Source organism: Tachypleus tridentatus, chromosome 2, assembly GCF_004210375.1.
Source record: "Tachypleus tridentatus isolate NWPU-2018 chromosome 2, ASM421037v1, whole genome shotgun sequence".
Classification (NCBI taxonomy): Eukaryota; Metazoa; Arthropoda; class Merostomata; order Xiphosura; family Limulidae; genus Tachypleus; species Tachypleus tridentatus.
The window spans coordinates 116,771,476-116,798,328 of NC_134826.1; the positions used below are offsets into that span (position 1 = coordinate 116,771,476).

The following is a 26,853-nucleotide window of genomic DNA, read 5'->3' on the forward strand; positions in this document are numbered from 1 at the left end:
ATTTGCTTGTAACAAATGTGATAGTGCTCATTATGAAAACTTTCATTACTCATTAAAATTGTTTTCAGTTACAAGGTGGCATTCCAGTTGTTCAAATTTTTTATTTGCTGTTATGGTTTGTAGTAAAATACTGGGAATGTCCAGCTGATATTACAACAAAAATATATTTTATTATATACATTGGTATAAACTCATTTGATCCTGATGAGATTTTAAGTAGTAAAGGATAATGACTCTGAATGAAATGTCTGTAATCCTTATTTTTATGATATTTGAGAAAGTTTCAAACAATTTTGCTTAATTTTTGTTGTTCAATTAGACATCTGTTTAAATATGTACATTTGAAATTATGAGGTAGGCATGTTTTCTATCCTCCATCCTAAATTCTTTTCTATATGAAATCCATTATTTTACTCTTTACTTGGTTGTAATCCCAGTAGACCCTCACATCAAAATTTGTGGAAGACAACCTGATGTTGCTGGAGCCAGAGAAAAGATTTTGGAAGTTTTAGACACAAAGGTAACCTTTTCTCTTGTTCACTATAAGACATCTAGGAAAACAAATGGCATCTTTTTAAGATGCTTAATCATCTGTTACTATGCTTAGATCTATCAGTTTTATTTTTTAATAACTTTTTTGACATGTGATACATTTCTAATTCTAAAGCACCAACAATTAAAGAAAATGCTAAGTTTTTGATGACCAAAATTAAATAAAAGTCTTGATTTGAGTTTGAAAGCTTTAAAAATTTTGCTTGCAGTCTACATGGATTAAAGGCAGTTAATGAGTTTTTATAAAACACTGAATTAATGAAAGAAGGTACTCTCATCAAAAATCTTAATTTTATGTACAAATCTAATAATTTTAGATCTATATTTTGGTGAATTGTGTGTGTGTGTGTGTATTTTTATAGAATTCATTAGCATTTACTAATCTTTTTGTTTGTTTGTGTGTGAGTAATTACTTTTGAATAATTATTTTCAACTTTATCAAAATTAATTGTAAATACAGGCTTAAGTAACTTTTAATGAATACATGCTGAGGTTGATTTTAAAGCTGGACAATTAATGGAATTTGCCAATCAATTAATAGTTGGTCTCATTTATTTAATATAACCAACTTATTGATTATTCTTGCATGAAACTTGGATAGTTAAATAACTGAGAACAGTAATAATCACAAATGCTAATTTTGTTCAGTTGAATATTTCAGTATTAATTGATTTAGTCAATTTTAATTAATCCATTGTCTTGCCTGATGCAAATAAATGCTCATAGATAATTGATTCAAAACTAATTGCCCAGCTTTAATGTTGGCGTTATATTTTTTGAATATCTAAAGGATAGTTTTAATCTTTAAATAGTTGAAAGGAATACATTCTTTTGTGTGCAGGAGGAAGGTGATGGAAATTGCAGTACGATATTGATGTTCTCTTTGTTTTCAGCAACGAAACAGGGTTACTTTAAAGATGGACATTTCACACACTGACCACTCCCACATAATAGGAAAGGGTGGAAATAACATTCAGAAGGTAATGGATGAAACGGGATGCCACATTCATTTCCCAGACTCCAACCGTAACAGTTTGGCTGAAAAGAGCAACCAGGTACAATTTTGATATATGGCTTTATTAGCTTTCTGCATTTACAGTTTGAAAAAAATATTTGTAAGAGATTTCTTTTTGTTTTTTGGTTTGTTGCATTTTCATTGATATTGCATAAAATTATCTGACTGAACTTTTTGTAAGCATTTACATGGTTATACTTTTTTAAGTGTTATTACTTTTAAAAGCAACTTCTAACACCAGTAAAGAAATTCTCTTCTACTTCCTGTGAGGCAGGTGGCCTTGTGATAAGGGACTTGTAAAAATGTATCTCGGAATGGCGGGTACGGTTATTAACACTTTTAATGATAAGCAGAGAATAACGTTTTGATGTTCCTAGGTCATCTTCAGGTTAACCTGAAGAGAGAGGTGTGTGTATGTGTGCAATATATTCCTATTCTTCCTGAAAATAGAAATACACAAGAAAGGAAAGAAAATAAGAATAATGCTAAAATAAAGCTTGACTGCCCTACAAGTTGTAATACTTGAAGTTGTCAGCATGGAGACAAACTTGTTTTTATTTTATCTGCATTATTGTTTTTATTATATTCTTTCTGTGCCTTAAGTAGTAGTATTATGTAATCAGTGGGGTGCAAGCAGAACTTGGTGACATTTTGTATTTATCCATTTTTTGTTATGTGGTTTTAAAAATAGAAAACAAAATATAAAATGAATCCTAAAGATATTCAAATATTTCAGGTTTCTATTGCAGGCCAACCTGGAGGAGTAGAAAAAGCAAGATGTAGAGTAAGAGTAAGTAATACGTAGTAACTATTAACCATTTAACTTTCTACAAGAAGTCATGCAGATCAATGGTAATCATGTGTTTTGAAGCAATGAAAAGGGATTGGTCATGTTTTATTATAATCCTAATAATATACTTTTTCATTTCAACTATTTGTAATGTCAATTTTCTTACAATGTGTTGTGCTTAATTCTGTTAGTCCTGTTTCCACATTAGCTACAGAAAATATAAACCTAGACATTTCACAAAATGTAACTTAAATTTCTTTAGCAAGACAAAGAAGTGTTCAGTTATTTTATTTATTATTTTTTATGCAATTGCCACATAACATTTCTGTTACTTAAACGTTAGTTTCAATGAATGAATCATTCTTATACTTGTAATGTTGTGAATGATACATGTATATGGGTACCAAGGAAGGTTTAAGTTAATAGAAACTTTTGGAAAATTTTATTCAAATCCAACTAAATTTAACTGACTGCAGTAGCTGTTGTAGAATTTGATTAGATTTTAGTTCATATTAATTTGTGCTAATTTTATTGAATCTTCATGTAGTTGTTTTAGTGATTAAAATATTTCTTGTACATCTTATCTAGAGGTATCAACCAGTTTTTTGCATGCAGCTAACTTTGCTATAACTCATTGCAGTTTAATATTTTTGTACATTTTAATTGAAAAGTCACAAGTTGCATTTTATTTAGGTTTAAACACTGAAGAATTATTAAAAAGAACACTACCTTGAATATTGCATTTAATTTTCTTCAGTAATAATTTGATTGGGTATTCATATTTTAACACTACAATCTGGTAAAGACAAAATAATAAAAGGAACTTATCTACTTTCTGGCTAGTCATAAAATAATTGTTTCAGTATCCATTTCTTTAGAAATTATTTTCTGTAAACATTCTGTTAAAATATTAAGTTTCTATTTTTTCTAGTACTACTTGGTTGTTACTGTCTTCATAACAGTTAGTGAATTTTTAGCTACTTACTTCTTCATTTCTTTTTCAATTTCAGGAACTTTTACCACTTGTATTTTCTTTTCAACTACCACTTTCTGTGATGCCATCACCACCAGACACTACATCTCAAGCTCTTCAGCTTATTCAACATAACTATGGCTTTACAATATCAGTGAAAAGTTGGCCTCATGGTAGTTACCATGTCATCATAACTAGAGGTTGTAGAAAAGATTTTATTTTAATCAAACAAGGCCTATCTATACTAATGGACTTCTTGACTGGGAGTATAGGTGTAAGTTATTGGATTGTGTATGTGTAAGGAAAATAATAGTTTCATTATTACAATTACATTAATTGGTAGGCAATTACAATCATCACTATAAAACAGTAATAAACTTAGGTTTTAATTCATAACAGGTATCATCTGTGATAACAGCTCCCACTGGCTTTAACTGTGCAACCAACTGTTGGAAGGCAGTTACTGTAGTAATAATAAAAAAATCCATTTCCTAAAGTAGGAATGAAATAAACATATGCTAATTTCTACTATATGTTATATATTACTCCCAACCTCTACTCTCTCAAAAGAAGTGAAACAATAAAAGATCTTAAATAGAATAAGTCTTAACTTTTTAATATTTATTATGTAGTTCTTATTCCCAACCCCTTCCCTTATTCTTGAAGTTTATTCAAGTATAATGTGCATGCTTATTCTTATTACAATTATAATGTAGTACAAAACATTTAATGCAGCACAACCTGAAAATGTTTGATTAAAAATTAACAGTTCTTCCATAATAATTTTAAGTTCCATAATGCAGTATTGAATTTTAGTATGAACATTAATATGCTAAACTTTGAGTAAATCGTAAGGATGTTACTACTACAAAATAGCGCGATTTGAAAATTAAAAAAAAAAATCAGTTGTAGCTACATTGATTTTGAATGTTAGTCTAAACAGTGCACAAAAAGGCCCTACTTTATTTTAAGCATACTGCTTTGAGTTGGTTTAATAATAAAAAGCATGAATAGTGTAAAAACTTGCACTATTATATTTATCATATTGCATAGTTAATATGTGCTACACTTGAAATGTTTGACTAGGTATTTTAAAATGCAGAAGTGTGAAGCTGTCGTGTTTATAATTTTCATGTGCAATACACTAACATTTTTAACATGTATTTTAAACTGTAATTTATATGAGCATAAGAATAATGCAAAAAAAACTTAAACTAGAAATGTAGAATTCTATTGATACTTTAACAAATTAGAAAACTTCCAAAAGGTGTATTGGTTAAAAATGATGTATACTTTTTATATTATGGATCTAAATACAAATTCATAAATTTCTGTAATGGAATGTCATTAAGTTTATATTAATGAAAATTTCATGGCTTCCATTGTATTAATATTATTCAAATATTTTCTTTTAAGCAAAAGTATTTTTGCATCCTATTTACTTGGAAATTAAGCAATTGTTTTACAATTGGACTCAAAATCATGTTTCTAATACAAATAAAAAAGCTTTAGCTCAGTTTTGTGCTTCTTGATATCTAGCTTTCTTATTTATGCAATACCACATTTTCTCAGATCACTCTGGCATCCTCAGATTCCTTTCTGTTTATCAGTGCAGTTTTGCAGCATAAGTAATTTTATTTTATTAATACTTTTAATCTGCTATTCCTGAAGAGTAGTCTTAAGTTATAGTATCAGTATTTTGGGTTTATGCTTTTACAGTTACTAATTATTTTTAAGTTTACATTTGAAAGAAAATTATGTATTTACTTTAATCATTGTTTTGTTTTTTCTTTACAAAGTAATATGAAACAAGATTTTCCACTTTACAGAAATTTTGTAAATATAAAATGTGTTCATTTCTTTTAATTTTGCAGACTATATTTCCAGTAACACTGAATATAGAAATACCTCCACACAACCAGAATTTTGTCATGGGAAGAAACCGAATAAATATACAAACAATAATGCAGCAAACAGGTGCTCTCATAACCTTCCCCGATTCCACAGTTAACTTGTGTGAATCAACAGATAGTTTGGTTCCTCCTGTACAGCGTGCCTCTACTGTGATAATTAGTGGTGTAATTGATTCTGTGTATGTAGCTTGGCAAGAGTTAATGGTGAGTCTCAGAATGAGATAATTATCAATTTTTGAAGCACCTTTCCAAACCAAAATGTAGTATAGTAAAAAATAATTTATTAGTTTAGTTGATTAATTATAATTGTGTAAGGTGTGTGATCATTTCTATACTTTTATTTCCTAACCTCATTCACTGTTGATATTTAAGTTCTTGCAGTATTTTGGAAAAATTTTATATAATGTTCACATTATGGAACAGAAATACATTTATTTTTACCTTGAATTATACATTTTCATGAAGTTTAATTATCAATTTTGGCAAGTTAGAACATAAAACAGATGGTGTGATAGTTCATTTGGTTTATTAAAAGTTTCTTATTACTGGTGGTGTTGAAGGTTTTTGTCCAACATACTCATCAGTTCTTGTGTTGTTTTTTTGACATGCTTTCATAAATTTAAGAATGGGCTTCACGAGAACTTGTAAGTACTTTAATACAAATCAGTATTTGTTGGATATTTAAAATTAACATGCAAATTCATGTATTCAAAGAATAAACTATGTACATATGTCCACAGGAAAATCTGGTAGATCTTTTCTACTGTACAATGTAAAATTGTGTATTGACAGTACAAGGTTTGGAGCAAACCTATTTAAATTGACTAAATTTAATTTCTTTTAAGGAGAGGAGCTGTACGAGTTTTCCAGTTTAAACACAGATACAACTTTTAATAACTGATAATTTGCCATTCGTTTTTCATACACTAAGAAATAAATAAAAAAAAAAAAAAATCTGAGAACTTCTGTGAGGATTTACATAGAGAGGAAACTAAATATATCTTATTTTTGTAGGGCTATCTTCCTTTAGTTCTTATGTTTGATCTGAAAGATGGACAAGAGTTAAACACAGGTACTAGAATTTTAATCTTCTTGTATCATATCTTGGCATATGTCTGTTGTTGTACAGTTATTCACATAGGTTTTAGAATATGTATGAAGAATGTTGTTAATTTTTTTGTTTGTGATGATGAGAAACCAACTTTTAAGTAAACTCGTATCTCAGGACAGCTGGTAGAGGTATTTTGTGTTTATCACATTCCTGTTTTAATATATTCTTAACACTTGTAAAAAGATAAACATATCTTGGATGAATATACTCTTTTTTTTTCTTTTTTTTAGTGGGTTACAGCTTCATTATTTTGAGATCGTAGCAGTAACAGAACAAAGTGTTTTCTTTGTTTTATAATTGTCTGTTTCACAGCAAATACTTGCAGTTTTTTGTTTTTGTGTGTGTATATTATACACTTTTCTTCTGTTAAAGGTAATTACTGATAATTCTTCAAACTACTAAATTGTCTTGTATAATTTGTTCAGTTAGTTAGCATCTAGCATTAACTGCTTTATTTACTTAGTGTCTGGTAACAATCATGCAAGTTAAATTTATTAGAATTAATTTGGAAATATTTTACTTGATATCAGCACTTATTCACCAACTCATGGAATATCTGAAAGTTAACATCATAATCAGACCCAAACCAAGACAGAACAGTAAGGTATGTTTTTATTTTGGTTGCTTAAATTTAAAACTTTACATAACAGGGTAATTCCTTTATTGAAATTTTTTGTTATGATTTGAACAGATTTTGATGCTGTTGTGTTTTTATCCAATAAATGGTTGTTGATAGAAACGTATACTTATTTCGTAACAGAAGTACCAAGTCTTCTAATGATGTACAATACCAGAGATGAGGTTCAATGTAAATTGATCTTCAGCATAATTTGAAGTTCAGGAACCTTTTTAGATTAATGTATCATTCATTTCTTCTTTTGACATAGTTTCCAGTTTTATATACTTAATTTAGCTAATTTCTAGTTGATTTTATAATCAAAATTTCTTGCATGTAGAAAAATATTTTTAATGGTTTGACCATTTGAAACATCAATATTTAGTCTTATTAGGCTGAACCAACCAAGAGTACTAATGCACTAACCCAAAAATTTTGTATTTATTTAGATTAAAATTTTATTTGTTTTTACTTGGTACATCTGGTGAAGCATTCTAACCATAGGTATTATACTTTGTATATCTGACAAATAAACATTAGAAAGATGCAGACAAATTAAATGAAAACATTGATCAAGGCCAGAAATGAAAGTGTTAAAAGGAAAATTATGTTTGGAAGTAAGTTAAGTGTTATCATTCCTTTTTATGCTGAGAATCATTTTCTTACAATATTTGATCATAAAAGTTCAATGATAATATTTCCAAAATATTTGGTATAGTATTTTTGTTCTCACTTTCTCGTGCATGCACCCACACTCTTCTTTTATAAGATCTGCAGCTTCAGTAGATACAATCTTTACTACAAACTTTTGAAATTTGTTTGCCTCGTATGCATTTAGAGTATTTTCATATAAAACTTCCAAAATACTAGCAAGCTAGTTTTATTTATAAAAAAAACTAAAATTATATTTGAACTTTGGTTTTTACATATTTCATGAAATTGTTTACTGCAATTTGTAAGTTTTTATTCTGTACAACTTGCAGTCAGTTGTGGTACGTGGATCAGAAAAAGATTCTCGAGCTCTGTTTGAAGTTAGAAGACAGCTGCTTGGATTGGATGAGTCAGCAGTACCTTTGTGTTGTGACAAGCACTTTCTTTCTAGAGCACATCCCATTTTGATGTCTACTTTAGGTCTTGGTCGAGGACCCTTAAATTTCCAACTGAAAGATATTAATAGACTACTGAGTGGTATGTATTAGTTTTAAACAAAGTGATAAAAATGAGTGTAGTTTATAGGAGCACCAAATAAAGTAATGTGTAAAATTTGATTTTCATGGATTAGTTAACTTGCTAATGTTAAGTATTGGTCTTTACTGTTATGATCTTGTATTTAAGTGAGATATATTTTGTATTTGGTTTATAATAGTTTTTAAATGCATTTGTGGGCCTGGCATGGCCAGGTGGGTTAAGGCATGTGACTTGTAATCTGAGAGTTTAGGGTTCACATCCCTGTTGCACCAAACATGCTTGCTTTTTCAGCTGTGGGGGGTGTTATAATGTGACAATCAATCCCACTATTTCTTGGTAAGAGTAGCCCAAAAGTTAGTGGTGGGTAGTGATGACTAGCTGCCTTCCCTCTAGTTTTGCACTATTAAATTAGGGACGGCTAGCACAGATGGCTCTCGAGTAGCTTTGCGTGAAATCCAAAAACAAACAAATACATTTGTGTATATGTAGGTATACATGTTACATTTGTATAAACTTAACTGTTTTTTGTGCTTATTATAGTTACTTTAAGTACAAAAAAGGTTTTTCTAAGCAGTAAAAAAAGATTTAATTGTTTTATCAGGTTTTTGTAGGGCCAGATTCTTCACAGTAGGTATTCAAGTTTTTGGTGGGGGCTTTCAATAGGGTTTATCAGTGCTTATCAGCTGAGAGGTGGAAACAGTAATCAGTTTGTTTTTTTTTTATGTAGAGGAGCAAATTTTCTCAACCCAAACCAGCCATTTTTACATATATAGGTGGAAACATTATTTTGACTTAGGATGATGAGAAAAATGTTACTTGAATCTTATTATTTTTGATGTATGAAAGCTTTGTGATGTTTACTTATAAAATTTTAAATTCATAAATATTTATGGATTTAAAATTTATACTTTGAAAACTATAATTAACACAATGGTTAAGAAGCCTGTCACTGGTACTGACTATGCTGAGTGTACAGATTCTTGAAAAACCTGTATTTAGTTAAATTTTATATTGAGGGATAAAATAAATGTTTGTTTTTATTATTTTTTCTCTTGCACCCAATCTTACTATTTTAACAGCTGGTTCAATTTTATTTTCAGACAAAAATAAAGAAACTGTATCTGCTAATATCCCATCGAGTCCTCATTTTCTTATGAACAATATTGAGAATTTTCAGCTACCACTTAACTCATCACTTCTCTCTGCTTTGATATCCAATCAGGCTCAGGTATTGGCAGCAAACTCTGTCTCAAATATCTATAGCCAGTTTCCACAGAACTATGCTCCCAACATATGTGGTAATTTTTCATCTCAAATGGCCAATTTGTTCAATAATCGTAGCTATTTACCTAGAGATGGATTGGGAATAAATCCATATGAACTGTTGATGATGGGATTCCCTGATCAAGGTGCAGTAATATATATTTTTTATAATGTATTGCAATATAACATTACCCAAGTAATTAGTTGTTAAAAGTTTCTACAATAATAAGTAATGTTACATATTACGTACAATCAGTACTTAATTATGTAGATGGAAAAAACTAGATGGAGGCAAGTGATCTAAACAAACCATACATTAAGTTTTTGTTCTTACAATTAACTAATTTTTCATTAATGTCGCTGATTGCTATATTTAGGGGGCTTGGGGTAGTCTAGTGTGTTTTTACTGTCATTATTTGAGTTCATGGTTAGTGTCACACTGCTTGAAAAAAAACAACAAAAAAAAAAACCTTCCATACTTTAGATTTATGAATATATTGTAAGAATGATTGTTAAATCATTCTTTCAGCCAGATAAAAGTAGTTAAAGTTAGCAGTGGATATTATTATCTATCTGTCTCCCTGTAGTCTGTCCAGCTAAAGAAATTGTTTTTTCCTCCTCTGTTTGTAATCCTTTTGTCCCATTTACTGATGGGATCAGCCAGAACAGGCCTCAACTTTGTCTATATACCTATTTTTCTCTTTGCTTTTGGGTTCTACTAATGATCTTTGCACACAGTAGAAAGAACTTGCACGAATTGTTTGTTTAATTATCATTAAAAGTTTGACGTAGACTTGTAGAGTTCTGATATCTATATGGATATGAAAGGAAAAATGACAATGCACAAATATTTATGCTCTCAAATGTAAGTGATTAAACTACATAGCTTTAGGTTAAACTGAAAAAAAGTTGCACAAGTTAATTAAGATGAAGCTATATTGCATATTATTGTAATAGAAAAACTCTATTGAAATGTTTGAGAACATTTTAAGATAAAGTTGGAATAGGCTTTATTTAGTGTATTGAGATTTTTATAGGTCATATTTATGTTAAAAGGAAGATATCCGTGTCTGAAGTTGTATGTAACATCTAAATATTTCCAATTTAGAACAGTCCTTGAAACTTTACTGAATTAATGCAATATTTCTTTATCAAGGACATTTTCTTAGTAAAATGATTTTGTAAGGAAAAGGAAACTTACATTAAACACAAATTTTGATTTTTCTAGCTTTTTGCATATCGGGAAGTAACAGTACTTGTAGTACCCTGTCCAGTCCAAGCTTGAGCCCTCAGCCAAGTCCTCTAAATCTTCTAGGACCTGACTGGGCAAATGCATATAGTGGAGGAAGTTACACCAGTGAAGAAGGTATGTAAACAATGAATGAGTTTTACATGGGAGCTCTAGACTACAATGCATTTATTGTTAAGGATGCTAGTAGTAAGTATATTTACTTTTTATATGTAGAGTTTGCAGGGTGAAGGAAAAGTTGGAAGCTATCATAACTAAAATTGAGGAAATAAAGAAATGTATAAACTGTGAGAAATGAAAGCAGGACATCAAAAGGAGCTTAAACTTTCATGTGCAAGGGAGGCTTCAGCTAATATTAACAATGACTTTCAAGAAGTAAAAAAGGGTACTGTTATGATTAAGTGTAATGAACTTAATTGTAAGAATCCTATTCTATTGAAGATGTATCAGCTCTTGGCTTATGCACATGAGGAACTATTGGAGGAAAGGAAAAATGAAATAAAGAATATGAACTTTGGGTTTATACTTGTAGGTAATTTGTTGTCAAGATGTGGGTAAAATACTCTGTGGTAAATGGGGAGAAAAGTTATATTACGCTACCCTGGGACATAGGTGGAAGACAACTGACAGAGCAAGAAATATAACAAAGGGGACTGCCAACCATGCAGTATTTGTTGTGCATATTGAGGCTAACAATATAGGGAAGGGAGTAGGTGAGAGGAGCTAAAGTATGAAGGGTTGATAAGCCCTGAATTAATTGTAGAAATGAAATTTTGAGTAGGTCATTAGGGGTTTAATGCTAGGCTGAAATTAATATGTAAAGACAAGCAGGATATCTAGTTGGACTTGTAGAATCTGTTTTAGTGGGAGGATGGAAATTTTTGGGTTGGATGGTTTACACTTAGCTCTTGCAAACACACTACCCCTTTCCTCTTTAAGTGAGCTGTAAGGGAAGTTTTGAACTAGATAGTGGTGAGGACAAAATCTGTAGTTAACTTGTTTTTAAAATAATTAGTTCTATACGTTCAATATTTTTACAATGTCCAATTTTGTGCTGCATTACCTTAAGTTTTAATCTTTAGTTTGAGAATTACTATCATTCAATCCCTCCCCTCGTTATATTGGGTTGTATAAGGGTGAATTGTATGTTTTTTACACGTGAATTACATAAAAAAAATTCATGTCAGATAAATAATTTATCATCAAATTTTCTGTTTAGCATCCATTGGTTGGAAAAATTGGACAGACACCCCTGAAGGTCCTAGACCAGTTTTGGGAAATGCTGCTTCTTCAGGAAATAAAACTTTGATTACTGATCATGCAGAATGTGTTTTGAATGGAGGAGTTTCTTGCCATCCAGAATTAGGATCACATCCTACATTATGGTACAACAGAATATTTGTATTTTAAAAACAAAATTGAGATTGCAAATACAGAATGAATGAGAAGTACTAAAAACACTTTTCAAAATAAATTTTATGGGGGGGGGGGACTGCAAAATCTACTTACTTGTTTACAGATAGATCAAAGTGCATATCTCAACTTTTAAGTTTCATTTTGAAGTTTAATTAAATTTATTTTCAATTTACACAACTTGATACCAAAACAGTTAAATAAGGTTTATTAATTAATTCTAGCTTACTGTACCCTCCTGTCACAAATAGCCAATAATTCTATTTGAATCTTTATTTACAACTAATAAATGCCAAGATGTAAAACAAATGGTAAGGGAAAAGAGGGGTAATTTCTTCTATTTTATAAATTGTTTTATTGTACAGAAATGACTTAACTATAGTTGATGTTAGGGCTAAAAACAAAATAAAACATTTGCATTTAATTTTCATATTCATTAGGAAGTTTTCATGCTGTTTACAAAATATCTTAAGTTTTAATCTTAGCAGATGAGTCTTTTAGCCAAGAATACTTTAAGAACATGTTTTGTTTATGATTTATTTTTAATATTTATAAAGAGCTTGCCACGTTTTGTGGAAATACTTGATATATTCAGTTAAGGACGTAGTTATATGGTAGTTACTAAACTAGTCAGATTCCTCTACCAATTTGCATAGGGTTATAGTAATTTTGAGAAATTATTTATTTTCTGAAGATTTGACCTTTAGATACAAACACTTTCAAAAATTTGCCTTTTACTCTCTATTCTACGGTGTCTGGATGAGTGCATCTTGCTCCTAAAGCAGACTTACACCATTGAGCCACAAAATAGAACACAAGCTTGTAGGTTTTCTACCAATTGTTTTAAAATGGTGCATGAAGTTAATTTAATTGCATTCTTGCTCTAAGCTAAAACATTCAGTTTGAGATTTGTCAAAACATAATTCTACTCTAGTAACTCTCTATAAGGAAAGTAAAAATGCTTTTTAAGAAAACAATGCTGATTTTACTAATTTTAGCCAGTGACTATATTTGAGTCTTGTCATGGTGCATTGCCAACTATATGTATCTCAGCTTTGAGAGTTCATGGGTTTGTGACTTACAAAACAAAAAAAAAACAGCAAACTAATGGAAGCTTCATTTTCGTGCTCTTTTCAGATATATAGACTTAAACATTTTTAGCATTAAAGTGATCTAACTAACACACAGTACCTTCATTGACAACTTTAAATGGTTATAGAATAAAGGTTATTAGTTTAAATAAATTCTTAAATTGGCAAAGAAATGTAAAGATATGTAGATTGCAGTTCATTTGAATGTTTTTTTAAATGAAGCCTTATGGTTAATAATTAAGAAGATTTTTATTTTTGATATAAGAAAGTTTTTTTTTTTTTTGTGTTTTACACCTATAATTCTAAATAGTGAAATTGTATATAGTACTTCAGGGGTACTTTTTTGAATGCAAAATGATTAATGAACAATGTATTAGAATAATCTTAACTCTCTATGCATATAGTTCTCCCAACCTTTGGGAGTACCATTTAACATGGTGTTTTCATTTTCAGTTGCATTTATCGACAATTTTATTTACATTGCTGATTTATTGACACTTCATGGTGAAGAAAGTACCATATACAGTAAAAATAGATACTGAGAAAACTATAGATATGGATTTTGGTGACTATTTTTTAAACTTCATGAACATAGTATTGTGTTTTGACGTGTTGGACTGATGTCAATTCAGATACATCTTCAGTAGAAGTACCTTTCTAGCATATGATATTGTGTACAATAAGCTACCTTTTTCTAAAAGGTTTGTTAGATGTACAGAAATTTGAAATTCTAATTAATGCTACTTTAACATGGGCTATGTTTAGCAAACTGAGCCCATGGACATTAAGTTAATTAAATCCATGGTTAAGAAAAGATAAAAGGTCAGAAAAACAACAACAACTTGTATTTAGAAGCTTATATAAAGTAGTTTTGTTGTCTGTCTCAATTCAACCTGCTTTTATCTTGAGCTTTACAACTGAAATTTGCATATCAGTACAAAATGTGTTGTGAATAATTCTAAAATAGTGACATGACTTTTTTGTACTGTTCTCTCCAAGGGTGGTGTTTGTTCAAAATCCAAGAATAATATTTTATATTTCATCTTTAACTTTCTAATTGGGTAGCTAACAAGCTTGCTTTTGTCTTTCTCTACAACTTCCAGTTTCTGCCATTAGGTGTGTTATTGCAATATATTTATGCTTGTAAGTGTATTCATATTTTGTGTGTTAGATTACACATTGCAAGAGGAAACATTTGATATTTTGTTTTCTAAAATCTTGTTGCTATAGAATTTAAAATATTTTCAATTATATAATTTGTTATATAGATTTATATTACCAGAATTATGCATTGATGGTTTAGTATAGGAACTTGTGCTCAGCTGAACATCATTAAAACTTTAGAGGTCATGAATAAGAGATGAACACCCTACTGATGTATTGACTAATCTAAAATTATTAGAACACACTAAATTAAAAACAGTTGCATTAAGTTTTTCCAGTTAAGTTTTCTTTGTAGAATGGCTTAGTTAGGTAATTAACCTCTAAGATTTAAGCTATGCAGTTAACTTTGAAGAAATTTGTTGAGTTTTTATCGTATTTAATGTTTATGCCATTTATTTGTCCCCCCCCCTTCTGTTTTTTTTTTTTTATATAGCACTCATGACAGCAGCCTTGGTGCTACAGGTTACTCGAGCGAAAAAGACATAGGTACTGTAGGTTGCGAGAGAAAACATGTACAGGATTCCTTCCCATTTAACTATGAACAAAGAAAATTACTAGCTACCCAAGGTATTTTGATCTCTTTAATATTGTTTTTAAACTACTTTAAATATTTGGTGAATTACTTATGTTCGGTTACTGGTTGGTTGCTGTGTGATTTGTGTGAAAAAGTTGTCCATTTTGTAATTTATTTCTTTGATTTCCTAACTTTGTAATTGGTAGTATGGGATTAACTTCTTACAACCAGCTGCATATGGTGATTAGTATGTCAGCTTAGGACATGAGTGTTTAAGCCCCTAGGCCTTGTCCTTTGTTCTTCAGCTGTTTAACAGTTTTTCCTGTGCTAACTGTAATTTATTTGAATAAACAAGGTATCGTCAATTCTTTTTGGGTGCTATTTTGCAGTTATCTCTTTACAAGACTGCATTTTTTTTAATAGGTTTTCTGTTGTAGAAGATGCTCTCTTCAGATAATTAAAAATCTATATATATAGTATATCTACAAAGGACTTTGTCACTTTACATTTTATTCAAATGGACTTGGTTGATTTTTTTATCAGGTAAACCAGTCGTAGTGTTTTCAGTTCATGGGTTAGTGATTACTTCTATGTATGGATATTTGTGTATGTATATACGCTAGCAACTTTAAGTTGTATACAAAATTTACTGTATAATAAGCTATCGGAAAGAAATACATTTTATGCTTTGCAAAATTTATTTAAATCATTCCATAACTTTCTACAACTCTCATAGGTTTCTGTTTGTTATAAAATTGCAATCTTGGTTACAAAAATGTGCATGTTCTATAAACTTCCTTAGTACAGAAACAATGTTGTGAAGTGTCAGCTGTTTCTATTGCCTATATGATGTAATACAAAAGATTCCACTTCAGTTTAATATTTCATCTTTCTCGTGATAAATATTATTATTTCTACAAATTAAGTTTATTTTGATATATGGGAATGTTTCTTGGAGGTTAGAAATTGTCTTTCAAAATAAATATTTAAATGTAAGTACTATTTATTTGAGGAGTGTTATTTTCATGTAAAGTGATAACAAGTTAACTGGATTGTAGTATTAGTACTTGCATAAAAAATCAAGTTTGCTACATAACATGAAAAACTAATCCTTGCAAGTTTTACTTACAAAATTATCTTTTTATGTCTTTTTAGATATTATGATGTTTTAAAACATTTCAATACAACAAAATTGTTTTCCTTCTTAAATTGGCATGTTGAACTTCGTATGTATTTCTATATAATGATAAAAATGACTTTAAGACAATTGCATCATTATCTTTGCCACCAAATGTAGATGGAGGTTGTTTTTCACCTGGTGTGTGTGTGTGTGTATTTGTCAGCAACATCTATCAAAAGGCTAAATGAATTTGGATTAAAGTTGCTATACATTTGGACTATGATCCAGCATAGAAGTTGTTAGTTTTGGAGGCTCAAGGTCACAACAAACTTTGGAAAAATCCAAAACATTATTTATTAACTTGAGAACCAATTCATGTTTATCTCTTTCTTTTCCTGCCCCTATTTTAAAGTACTATTTTGCTAAATAAAAATGTTCTTGGACAAAGTGTGTGTGTGTGTGTGTGTGTGTTACTGAACTACTTTTTGTTATTGTTTCAGTTCATTAGACAATTTCAAGAAGAAATGGAGGAAGTAACTAAATGACTTGAACTGTGTAAAATAAACTGAATCTTAGTTTTATAGTGAGAGATCCAAAGTAATAACAGTTAGTGCATTTTAAATGGTGTAGGCTGTAATGTGCTTGATAATTAAGATGTCCACTGTGTGTGTGTGTGTGTGTGTGTGTGTGTGTATATATATATATATATATATATATATAATATAATGTTTCATAAATACAGCTGTGCAGAAGCCATTGAGCTCAGAGGCTCGAAAACCAACTAACATTTGGTCTGGATTTGGATTTTCAAAGTCTTTGCCAGAAACTGTTATCAAACAGAAGTGGCAGAGTGGATTAAAAAAACCTTCTATTCCTGAAACTGTACAGGTTAGAATTGTTTTCATTGTGCTGCAATTTTCTTGCTATTTACTTTCTATTTTTGTAGTCTTCATTAATATTGTGTAGTTTGTCCAGTCTCCATGATTTGTAATCATGTTACTTAATGAAAGCAAAAGTTGTATTGTACATACATTATGTAGGAAATAATCATAATTTACAGTAAGTAGAAAGGGAAAATAGTTTTGTATATTGTGTGAGATGTGTTTGAATCCTCCAAAACTGTGCCCAGTTTAGGTCTATGATAAACTTCAAGTTTTTAAATCCTGCTTAAATTGTTCAAAGTAAAATCCCATAAGGTAAACAAATTGGTATTTTAACTACTTGTTTTGTTTAAAATTGATTTTGTTTTCAATGAGAATTTTACTACGATTTCCCATATGTTTATTATAAATGAGTTGTCACTGCATAATAAACATAATATTATAGGGAGTAATATTAACAACTTGTCAACAAGTCTGATGCTCTTATTAGTGGATTCTAGAATAATGCATCTGATTTTGAAGGGTTCATGTGATAATGCATTTTTGTTTTTAATTTCAAAGAAAAAATGTGCTTATTTACTTGCATAACTTTAGACCAAAAAGAACATTAGCAAATTCAAAGAGAATGGTATTTATTAATGTTTACATACATATTGTTATGTATTACCACTCAAACATTGCTGATGTGTGAATAGAATTAAAATATCTTTTTTTAAATACACCACTAGACATAGTTAGTTTAACAAAATGCTTTTAATAACCTAGCATGTACATTTACTGTTATTCAAACTTGGATACAGCTTTTTAGTTGGAAATTGTTAATAACATATTCATAATTACTGTGAGCAACATGGAGAAAATATCTAAAATGGTCATATTTATTATAAACATTTATTTATCTATAATAAATCAGACTTAACTGGTTTACTCGTAAATGAAATAGAATAGTATGAGTATTTCATTGAATCAATATGTAGCTTTCATAAGCAAGTATTAACATTTTTTGATAGGCCTAAAATTTGTAATGAATTTCATAAATTGTAGATGTTTTAATATTTTTCCAATTGTTTTAATTTGTCTACTGTGGATTTAAAATTGGAGGTAATTAAAATCTAAGATCTAAATTTTATCTAGTAAATTGCTGCCCAAGTGTTCTTTCATTTAGTACCACAACTTTTCTGTTATGCTGGGTAATGAGAAACAAAATATTCTCAGCATTGCTAATTATATATACTATGTAATACAAATTTTTAATTTATTGGCATATTAACTAACTTTATGAAGCAATTCATTAAACCATTTGCAGTAATTCATTTATAAAAGATGCATAAGAATCTAGAGGATATACTGCAGAGAGGGCAAGATAATAAAATGGTACTAAATTTAACTAGGGAAACGTAAAATTTGAAATCCTAGACACCTGTGAGAATGTGCCATCACAAACATTTGTGATGCAAATGCTCTCTGTATGAGGGAGTGACTCGAACATCTTATGAATGTAACAAATTATGTGGACATTAATGAATAACTATTGTTATTTTGCCTTAAATGCTTCTGAAAGTAAATATCAAAATATATTGTTTAAAATTACTGAATTGTTAAATTTAGGTAAAGTAAGACTTGATATTTTTGAGCATTGATCAGATGGCACTAATTTCAGTAAGATTTTTTTTTTCTTAACCTGCATACACCCTGTAAAAAAAAAAAAATGTCGATTTTAAACTAACTGGATTTCTTTAAAATTACACTGTCTAAAACATTTTAAAATAGTTCATCTTTGCCTGTAATTATCCATTATTTTTCAGTAACTTGTAGAGTATTGAGAGACATTAAAATTTACAAATATATTTATTGCATGTATTTATAATAAATTGTTGCCACAGAAATTTCTAGCTAAAACAAAATTGTAATTTTTGGGTAAAAATGTAATTACTTCTAGTATTTTACAAAGTAAAACAGTTTTTTGTTTTAAGCAATTCAAAACAGTAAAATCAATTGCACCGTTTTAAAAGTGTATGAAAAATCAAGATGTTGTGCTGTTTTGAATAGTATTGAACAAGAATGAAGCATGGTATAGTGACAATTTGTGTTTTCTTTTAGGAAGAAGATGTGTTAAGTCAGATGGGTAGTATCTGGAGTAATGATACTTTTCTTTTATCTAATCCAAATAAATCTAGAGAAGCAATAAGATGTAGTCATGGACAGGATAAAGACTCTAGTAGACACGGTAAGTTTTTAAATGTATGAACATTCCTCCACTTCCTTTTTGAAGTGTGCATGCAGGCTTAACTTTGGTTCATCTGAGAAGATGACTTTGCTTTACATGGCTTCAACAGGTGTTCAATTTCCCTTGGTGGACTCTGCAGATGGCCCAATGTGGCTTTGCTGTAAGAAAACATACATGGCTTCAGTCCAGTCAGCATGCTCTTTTACACATTTGAGTCTTATCTTGTAAATAAGAGAGAGTTTCTTTTAAAGCCATTTTGTTGGGGACTGTGTGCTATGACATTAACTTCTTGAAGTTTTGTACCATGCTGTGGGTGACTTAATGATTCTGATTCTGTAGACTCTTTTTATATTTCAGAACACAATTGTCAGTTACCGTTTTAACTTTTTCCCTACCTTTTCCTCGTTCTGCTTTTCTACAAACCAGTCTTTGTTCAGTAGCTTGCAGTAGGTTTAATAAGATTATTAGAAGAGTTAATCTGCCTTGTTGAAAATCCTTCTTTTGACAAAAACAGACTGCTTTGAGTTGCTTTGCGTCCTTTGGCCACAATAGCGTCACATGCATTCATAATAGATTGGCTTCTATTTATAGCCAAAAAAAAAGGTGTAATGCCAAGACACCCTATAAAACTGTCAATGTTGTAATTACTATTTCTTTATTCTTGAAACATCTACTTGTGTAAGAACTACAATATAAACAATGATTCTGAAGTATAGTATGAAAAATTGAAATTTTCCACCATTGTGTTTGTTTGTATATTGCATTTTGTTGCTGGACTACAAAGTCTTAGTATATTCTGTATGTAGCTTTATGATCATGGTCTAAAAATGTATTTGGACAGTGAGTTTTTAGTTAACATTTATATGTTGAACTAGTATTGACATTTCTCTTGCATATACTGTGTTCTGTATTTCCATTTAGCTGTTGGTAGTAATATTAAATGTTACTAACCCACTGGATTATGCATTGTTAGGTCTAATTACTAAGTATTGGAGTGTGCAGCATGTATCTTGTATGCTGTTGTATATGTGTTCTTGATGGGTGTGGGAAAGGGAGTTAAATATTGTTAGTTTAGTAGTGCTTCTCTTGTACAAGTTTTATTAAACTGTTTCTGTATGTTGATATTTGGCTGTACTATAGTTACTTATATTTCACAATAATATAAAAAAACAAATTAGCAAAAAAAACCTCCATATTTATTTAAAGTTTTGTTATCCAGAATTTATGCATTACTTTCACTGCCATTGGCTTATATAAGTCCTCCTTAAAACAATTCCATATTTGTTTAAAATTTTGAACCATGTTGAAGAAAGGGCATTATTGTTTTTCAAACTTTTCAGGATTTGCTAATTTCAAGTGTTCAGTAAGTAAATGAAGTATTAAAATCTTTCTTTTGTGTTTCTTATTGTGTATTTGATAAAGCTGACAGTGTGGGAGATTTTATCTGTACATGTGACAGTGAAAGAGTTTTTATATACAGGATTGAATTTTGCTTTTGCTGCTCATGAATGTTCTGTACTGTTTTATTACTGTTTTAGGCTTAAAAATTAATGTTTATAGTATCAAACAAGAAACTTGCACTATTAATGTTTTGCTACATGCAGCACTTTTGGCAGAGCAAACAGCATTATGGTTATTCTTTAAGAAAAAGTAAGTATTAATGATTTTAAAGATCCCAAAAATATGAAGCAAAATTTTTGTAAAGAGTTGTGTATTGTTAATTTAAAAAATTCTTTCCTACTATTACAACTTTATATAAGAAAGTAGTGTTGCTATTAATTGTATGTAGAATACACATCTCTTTCCATCTTGAGTGACATCATGAAAACCTTGTATCTTGATTACAAGGAAATGACAAAATAAATATACTAGGTTTGTGTGTATTTAGTATAGAACTGTTTAGCACTGTTTCTAAAGTTTGTCTAGGTTTTGTATAATTGATACAATATATTGGGAAAGAAACTGTCTTGAATCCAATTTTGAAGTATTTGGCTCATTGGGTTTCTTTTCTCATGGGTATAGTTTTCTCTCGATCCTTTGTTTTTTTGGATATAATCATTTACACAGATATTGTTTGAGGTAAACTATGTAGAGACATTATTCATGTTAAATATTGACAACCCTCATCTATCTAGGTTTTAAGACCTGCTTTAGTGTATTTAAAAAATGAAACGCCACATAACATGTCCAGTGGATGTAAAACAGAGGATTAAATCCACTAAATTTTCCAAAATGATTTATTTCTTTGTATATATGTAAATAATTTATAGGAAACATTAATATCAACAGTAATGAAACTATTTTTTTTTAGGAAACTTGCTATTTAGCAGCAGTAATTGCTTTGACTACCATCCAGACAGGCCTCTCTTAACTATTCTGGGTAATGTTACTGATGTACCACAATTGCTATGCAGGCTAGGAATGTTGAAGTATGTAGATGTTTTCCAACAAAATGAGGTAACTTGGATGAATTGTGAGTTTTACTTGCTAAGTGATAATTTATTTAACTTGTTTTAATTCTTAAACAACCCTAAAGCAACCTGGATTTCTAGATTAGAGTTGGTGAATGGTGTTTATTATTAAAATATTTTTCTGATGTTTCTTTTTAAATGATGATAAATTTTTAATGTTTACCTTTTACCCTTTATTTCTCTAAATAACTTTTCCAACAAAACATTGCATATGTTGCAAATATCTTTGCAGGTAATGTTAGTTATTGCCAGACACTTGTCAATACACTGGATTAATTGTAGTTCAACATAACAATGAGTCCCTATCATATAAGAAAATCTGTAAATAATATGAACAATACATTTTTTATAAGTCTTGTTACACAATTATTGAGCTATAATGTAAAATTTTAGATTATTCTTCCTTTCTATCTAGATTGACCTTGCAACATTCCTTAAACTAACCAGTGAAGATTTGCAGAACTTGAACATTCCTCCTGTTCCAAGACAAAAGATTCTATCTGCCATTTCAGGTAAATGTCCTATTTATCTCCAAATTGTGTAGTGTGTATTTGTTTTCTTTCAGTTCTCATGGCACAAACAAATCTTGCATTGCAAAACTATTTAATATAATGTATGCTGTGCTAATAATTGAATTTTATTCTTATTAGTACTGTAGTTTGTGTTAGACTAAACAAATTTATAAATATATAATATTGTAAATTATTAGTAACTTCAGTATTTTAGACATTGGATTGATTTCTATATATTGTCAGTGAGGTAACTAACCATATAGTTTAAGGAAGCGTTCTGAGACAGCTACATACCTTTTGCGCTATCCAAACACATAGTGGCTCTATGTAGAAAATTGATCAAATAGAATATATCAACATCTCTTTTGTATGAATAATTGTAATTTGTTTTTCTGTGACACTAACAAGTAGGCTTTATTCCTTTATAATTTTCACTTTTCATTTTATTTTCAGAGATTACAATTAGTTATTTCTTCTATACATTTAGTTTAGTATTTCAGATAGTTGTTTCTATAGTTAAGGGTTAGTATTTTGTTTATTTTTGTATTATTATTCAATAAGTTACTTGTGATGGTTTTAGTATGCTTCATAACTTTTGCTGTAAATTTTTGTAAAGTTTTGCTTGTAGTAAAAGGTAAAGCAATAATCTTAAGTATTTTACTTATTACATTTGTATGTTAAAATGATTTGAAGTTTCACAATCTCATTATATTCTATGTCACCTTATATGGTCATGTTATAGCTAGTGGCCTTGCAGTGTAATCTCTATTGCAAAAGGTTTTATCGTAAGGCTTTTTCTTGTATTTTTATATAACTCTTCCTTCGTACCAATTTTAGTTGACATTTTGTTTCTGGATATCACCTTTTGGAAGAAACCACATTTTGCTTGTGATAGCAGGGGCTGGACTTGTTGCTGATCTCTGCATTGATGGTTCTCGTGTTTGAAATTCATCCATGTTCTTTTGTTTTTGATTACAATTAAGTACAGGTGATGTTCCCATCTTGAAAACCCTAAATCTGCAATTCAGGCACTTTGTGATTTATATTATGAATATTTTTATCAAAGTGTTTTTACTTATCTATCCCAGAAGAGATCAGTTTTTATTGGCATCACACTACCTATGAAATGCCAAACAATGAAAAACATGTAGTTGTGATACATTGTTTTACCTTTTTTATTTGCTGTGGTTCTTGTATGTTGATTTGTATATTCAAAGTTATTTTAATATAATGTCCTGAACTGTGTTGGCAAAAAAAAATCTTATTTCCTAAAAATTAAATAATTGTAACGTGCATCTTTATCATAACCTTTTTTATGTGCTCTTCACACAAAATATTATTTGCTCTACAAATTAATCCTATTAATACAATGTTTGTATGCAAATATTTTAAATTATTTAATGTAAGTATATAATGCAACATTTTTTTCTGTATAGTTTGTGTTATTTCTTAATTGCTTTTGTTGTAAAAGTACAGAAAATGGCCATTATTCCCTTCAAACTTTGCTTTTGTGACCTGGATAATGAAATTTAGAAATGAACTTATTTTCTGTGTAAAAACAGTCAAAATGCACATTTTCATTTACATAAGGTCTGAATAAAACAACATATGAATCAAGATTTAAATGTATTTATACTAAAGTTATACAAAAATGTTTAGAAGTGAGTAGTTTTTAGAGATTTGTGACTGTAACGTAAATCACTTTCACGTATCGACCCCAAAACATAGTCTCTCATCATGTTTTCGTTATATGCTCCCAGGTCACAAAAGCAATGTTTGAAGAGAAAAATAAGTCTTCCATTTACTTTAGGCATAAGCAATTGGTAAATAACACGTTGCCCATGAACAAGAAAAATTAAAATGTGTTGTTACATAGATTTACTTGTAGCTTGATGCACATAGATGCTGTATTTTTTGAAAACTGTGTAATTTAAGTGTTCTTGAAGTTATGTGAAGAGGCCTTCTTTAGTAAAGTTGATACTTTTTGGAAACCATAGTTCAACACATCTCAGATTTATTTGTGGGTTAAGGTATGGATTGACTATTCCATTCTCCAAAGATCTCTTCAGTTTTCTTTCTTTACCAAACAAGTTTAATGTTTCTTAGTTTTCTTCAAATATGAAATTGTCCAGTGAGTTTCTTCACAGATAGTACAATATGAGGGATTGATATACTAGTAATTGTTGATCCACTATTCTGGCAATTTTATGAAGATATCCAAAACCATTTGAAGGTATTGGACCCCAGATCATTGTGGAGCCTTTTTCTATCTTGATTGTTGGTAGAAAGCACTCAATTTGCAACCTGTTATTGATTTTATTGGCAAATTTTAATATTTTAGATTCATCTGTATGAAGCTCCTTGTGGTCCTATTCCAAAGACCAGGATGCATATTACTCCACAAAATTTAGCCTTTCCTCTTTCTTGTGCAGTAAGAAATGTCACTGCTACTTCTTCCCAAAGGCCACATTTTTGTAATATTTTTCAAGATTATACTTAAGTATTTGACTTGATAATGTCATCAGCATGGTTTGAGAGTGTTAACTTGGTTTTTGGAGAATTTTGTTCAGCGAGCTTTTTTTTATCTGTCTCCTGCCTTATCTTGGATTTCCTCATTTGCTTCATAGTACACTTGGTAAACGTCTGAGGTATTTTGCAATTTACTTGTCAAGATCTGACTCTGTCAGGGAGAGTTAATTCTTTGTTTTGGTGCTTGTATGAACTTGCTGTTTAATATTAATGGTGTTGAACGAGTTATTTATTTCTTTTATTTTTTTAAATCCCTTGTGTACAATAAATGTATCTCAATACATTCTGAGATCAAATGTATTTTTTGATACTGTTTCAAAGTGTGTTTTATATGGAGGTTAGTAAAGAATTGCATGAAATTCTAATTTTTTTTTTTTGTCAGCTTTTGTACCAGTTATCATTAGAGCTAATTGTGCAAGAGAATGTTGCATTAAACATTTTCAACTTTTAAAGTATTTACTGCATTCAATCATTTGTTGTGACTGTGTAGCCTTTTCCTCATAGTGTTATGATAATAAAATAAAATATATTAATTGTGGAAGAGTTAATTCAATATCTTGCCTATGAATAAAAAAAACATTCTCTTTAACATGTTTAAAGTTTGAAAAATAAATCTGTGGATTTTGTATTATACACAACAGATCAAAACTACAGGTTGCAATTGGGTGTTCAGATAAATTTTCATACTACTATGTTTTTTGAGTAGGTTAAACAACATGCAAGTTTAAACATTATTCACATTAAAATATTATTGGGCTGAAAACAGAAGTAGTAGGTATTAAGTCTAGTCTTCATAAAGATTAGAAAAAGGGATGAATTATCTGGACACTACTGATATTTATTTTGATTGAGTTTTAGGATTGTGTTAGATAACAAGTATGTTTTGAAAGTATTTCGTGAGCTATTGTACAGTTTGAAGCTTGTATCTTAATTCATCCAAAAACTTGCATTGTTTTATCACTTTTTTTGAAATTGTATTTTAAAATGTTTAAGATTTTTTTTCTCCTTTTTATAGCCTTGACCAAAGAAAAACAAATGCACAAACAATATTTTGAAAAGGATTTGAATTTCAAGTTATAGGTAATTAAGGAGTAAATCCGTTTTTTTATTAATGAACTTTATTTATAGAGAGTGAACTTGTAATATATAACTGGTGCTAATAAATACTGAGTTTTAAAGAAAATGATGTGAATAACAAATTACTTTAATTCACTATTTAGAAGTTAGATTTTAATTATTTGTATTACCATATTTTTATTGATGGTTTTAATTTATTTTGGAAATATTTATTTTTCTCCAGACCAAAATTTTTGTATTTGCCAATATTGAAGTTAGGTTATGATTTATCTTGCTTTAGTCCTGTAAAGATTCTTGTGTGAAAAATGTAAATGTGTTTTTTAGCAATAAGAAATAAACTGGTGTACTTTAAGTGGGGTGGGGGTAGGGGAAACGGCTAAATAACTAAAAACTGTGGGAAACTATTTTGGTGTGTATGTGTGCAATGAGAGAAACTTTCAATTAAGTTCATTGAGAAATAACTGAAAATAAGTTGTAAATGTTATTGGGTATCTAATAATGCACTGCTGATTTTCCTTAAAATGTGCAAGTTAAGTTGTTTTAATTTTTAGTTTGTCTTGAATCATTCAAAAAATACTAAAGGACATTAGTTAAGTTCCTATTACATAATTTTCATGTTTAAGTTTTGTGTATACATGTTTAATTTCGGAATTTATTTACAGAATGACTACAACTTTGAATCAGTAGTCAGAGATGTTTTTAGTGATTTAATGTCTTTGATCAAGTTCTCATATTTCAATAAATAAAACTAAAGGTTGTGATTTTAGAATTGAATTGAACTTAATGTTTTTATTCAAGTTTAGAGGTACAGTTTGTTTGAATACAGCTGAGAAAAACTGTTTGTTTAATTCAAATTTCTTTTAACAAGTCTTTTTTTTGTACTAATTGGAAACTTAATTGACGTAGTAAGGCCAAATGTTTTTAATGTCTAGATTAGATTGCAAAAGACACATTTGTATATAATTGTTAGAAGCCATGCTGATTGCAAGATAAAAGAAATGCATTTTAAAGTGTTTATATGAAAGTGTTAGTTGGTACTGAGTCTAAATAATAATTGGCTAATGTATATTACTACTTTTTCTAGTCTCGGAGAAATTGTTGGGAAATTCTGAGATCAAATGTATTTTTTGATACTGTTTCAAAGTGTGTTTTATATGGAGGTTAATAAAGAGTTCTATAAGTTC

General features: G+C 29.5%; 1 protein-coding gene across 5 annotated transcripts in view; it reads left to right on the forward strand.

The window, feature by feature from the left end:
- LOC143244907 (protein bicaudal C homolog 1-A-like) overlaps positions 1 to 26,853 on the forward strand; it is a 43,116-nt gene extending 16,263 nt beyond the window's left edge. For 3 of the 5 annotated variants that reach the window (XM_076490415.1, XM_076490417.1, XM_076490419.1), the window contains 17 exons: positions 438 to 520; positions 1,446 to 1,607; positions 2,304 to 2,357; positions 3,368 to 3,604; positions 5,205 to 5,447; positions 6,258 to 6,315; positions 6,885 to 6,958; positions 7,954 to 8,158; positions 9,259 to 9,567; positions 10,650 to 10,787; positions 11,890 to 12,055; positions 14,772 to 14,905; positions 16,715 to 16,860; positions 18,954 to 19,080; positions 21,392 to 21,537; positions 21,967 to 22,063; positions 25,608 to 26,853. In XM_076490415.1, coding sequence (XP_076346530.1) covers positions 438 to 520; positions 1,446 to 1,607; positions 2,304 to 2,357; positions 3,368 to 3,604; positions 5,205 to 5,447; positions 6,258 to 6,315; positions 6,885 to 6,958; positions 7,954 to 8,158; positions 9,259 to 9,567; positions 10,650 to 10,787; positions 11,890 to 12,055; positions 14,772 to 14,905; positions 16,715 to 16,860; positions 18,954 to 19,080; positions 21,392 to 21,537; positions 21,967 to 22,063; positions 25,608 to 25,672 — 2,444 coding nt within the window. In that variant the 3' untranslated portion in view covers positions 25,673 to 26,853. The remainder of the gene's footprint in view (positions 1 to 437; positions 521 to 1,445; positions 1,608 to 2,303; positions 2,358 to 3,367; positions 3,605 to 5,204; positions 5,448 to 6,257; positions 6,316 to 6,884; positions 6,959 to 7,953; positions 8,159 to 9,258; positions 9,568 to 10,649; positions 10,788 to 11,889; positions 12,056 to 14,771; positions 14,906 to 16,714; positions 16,861 to 18,953; positions 19,081 to 21,391; positions 21,538 to 21,966; positions 22,064 to 25,607) is intronic. The other 2 variants (XM_076490416.1, XM_076490418.1) reach the window with 1 other exon arrangement.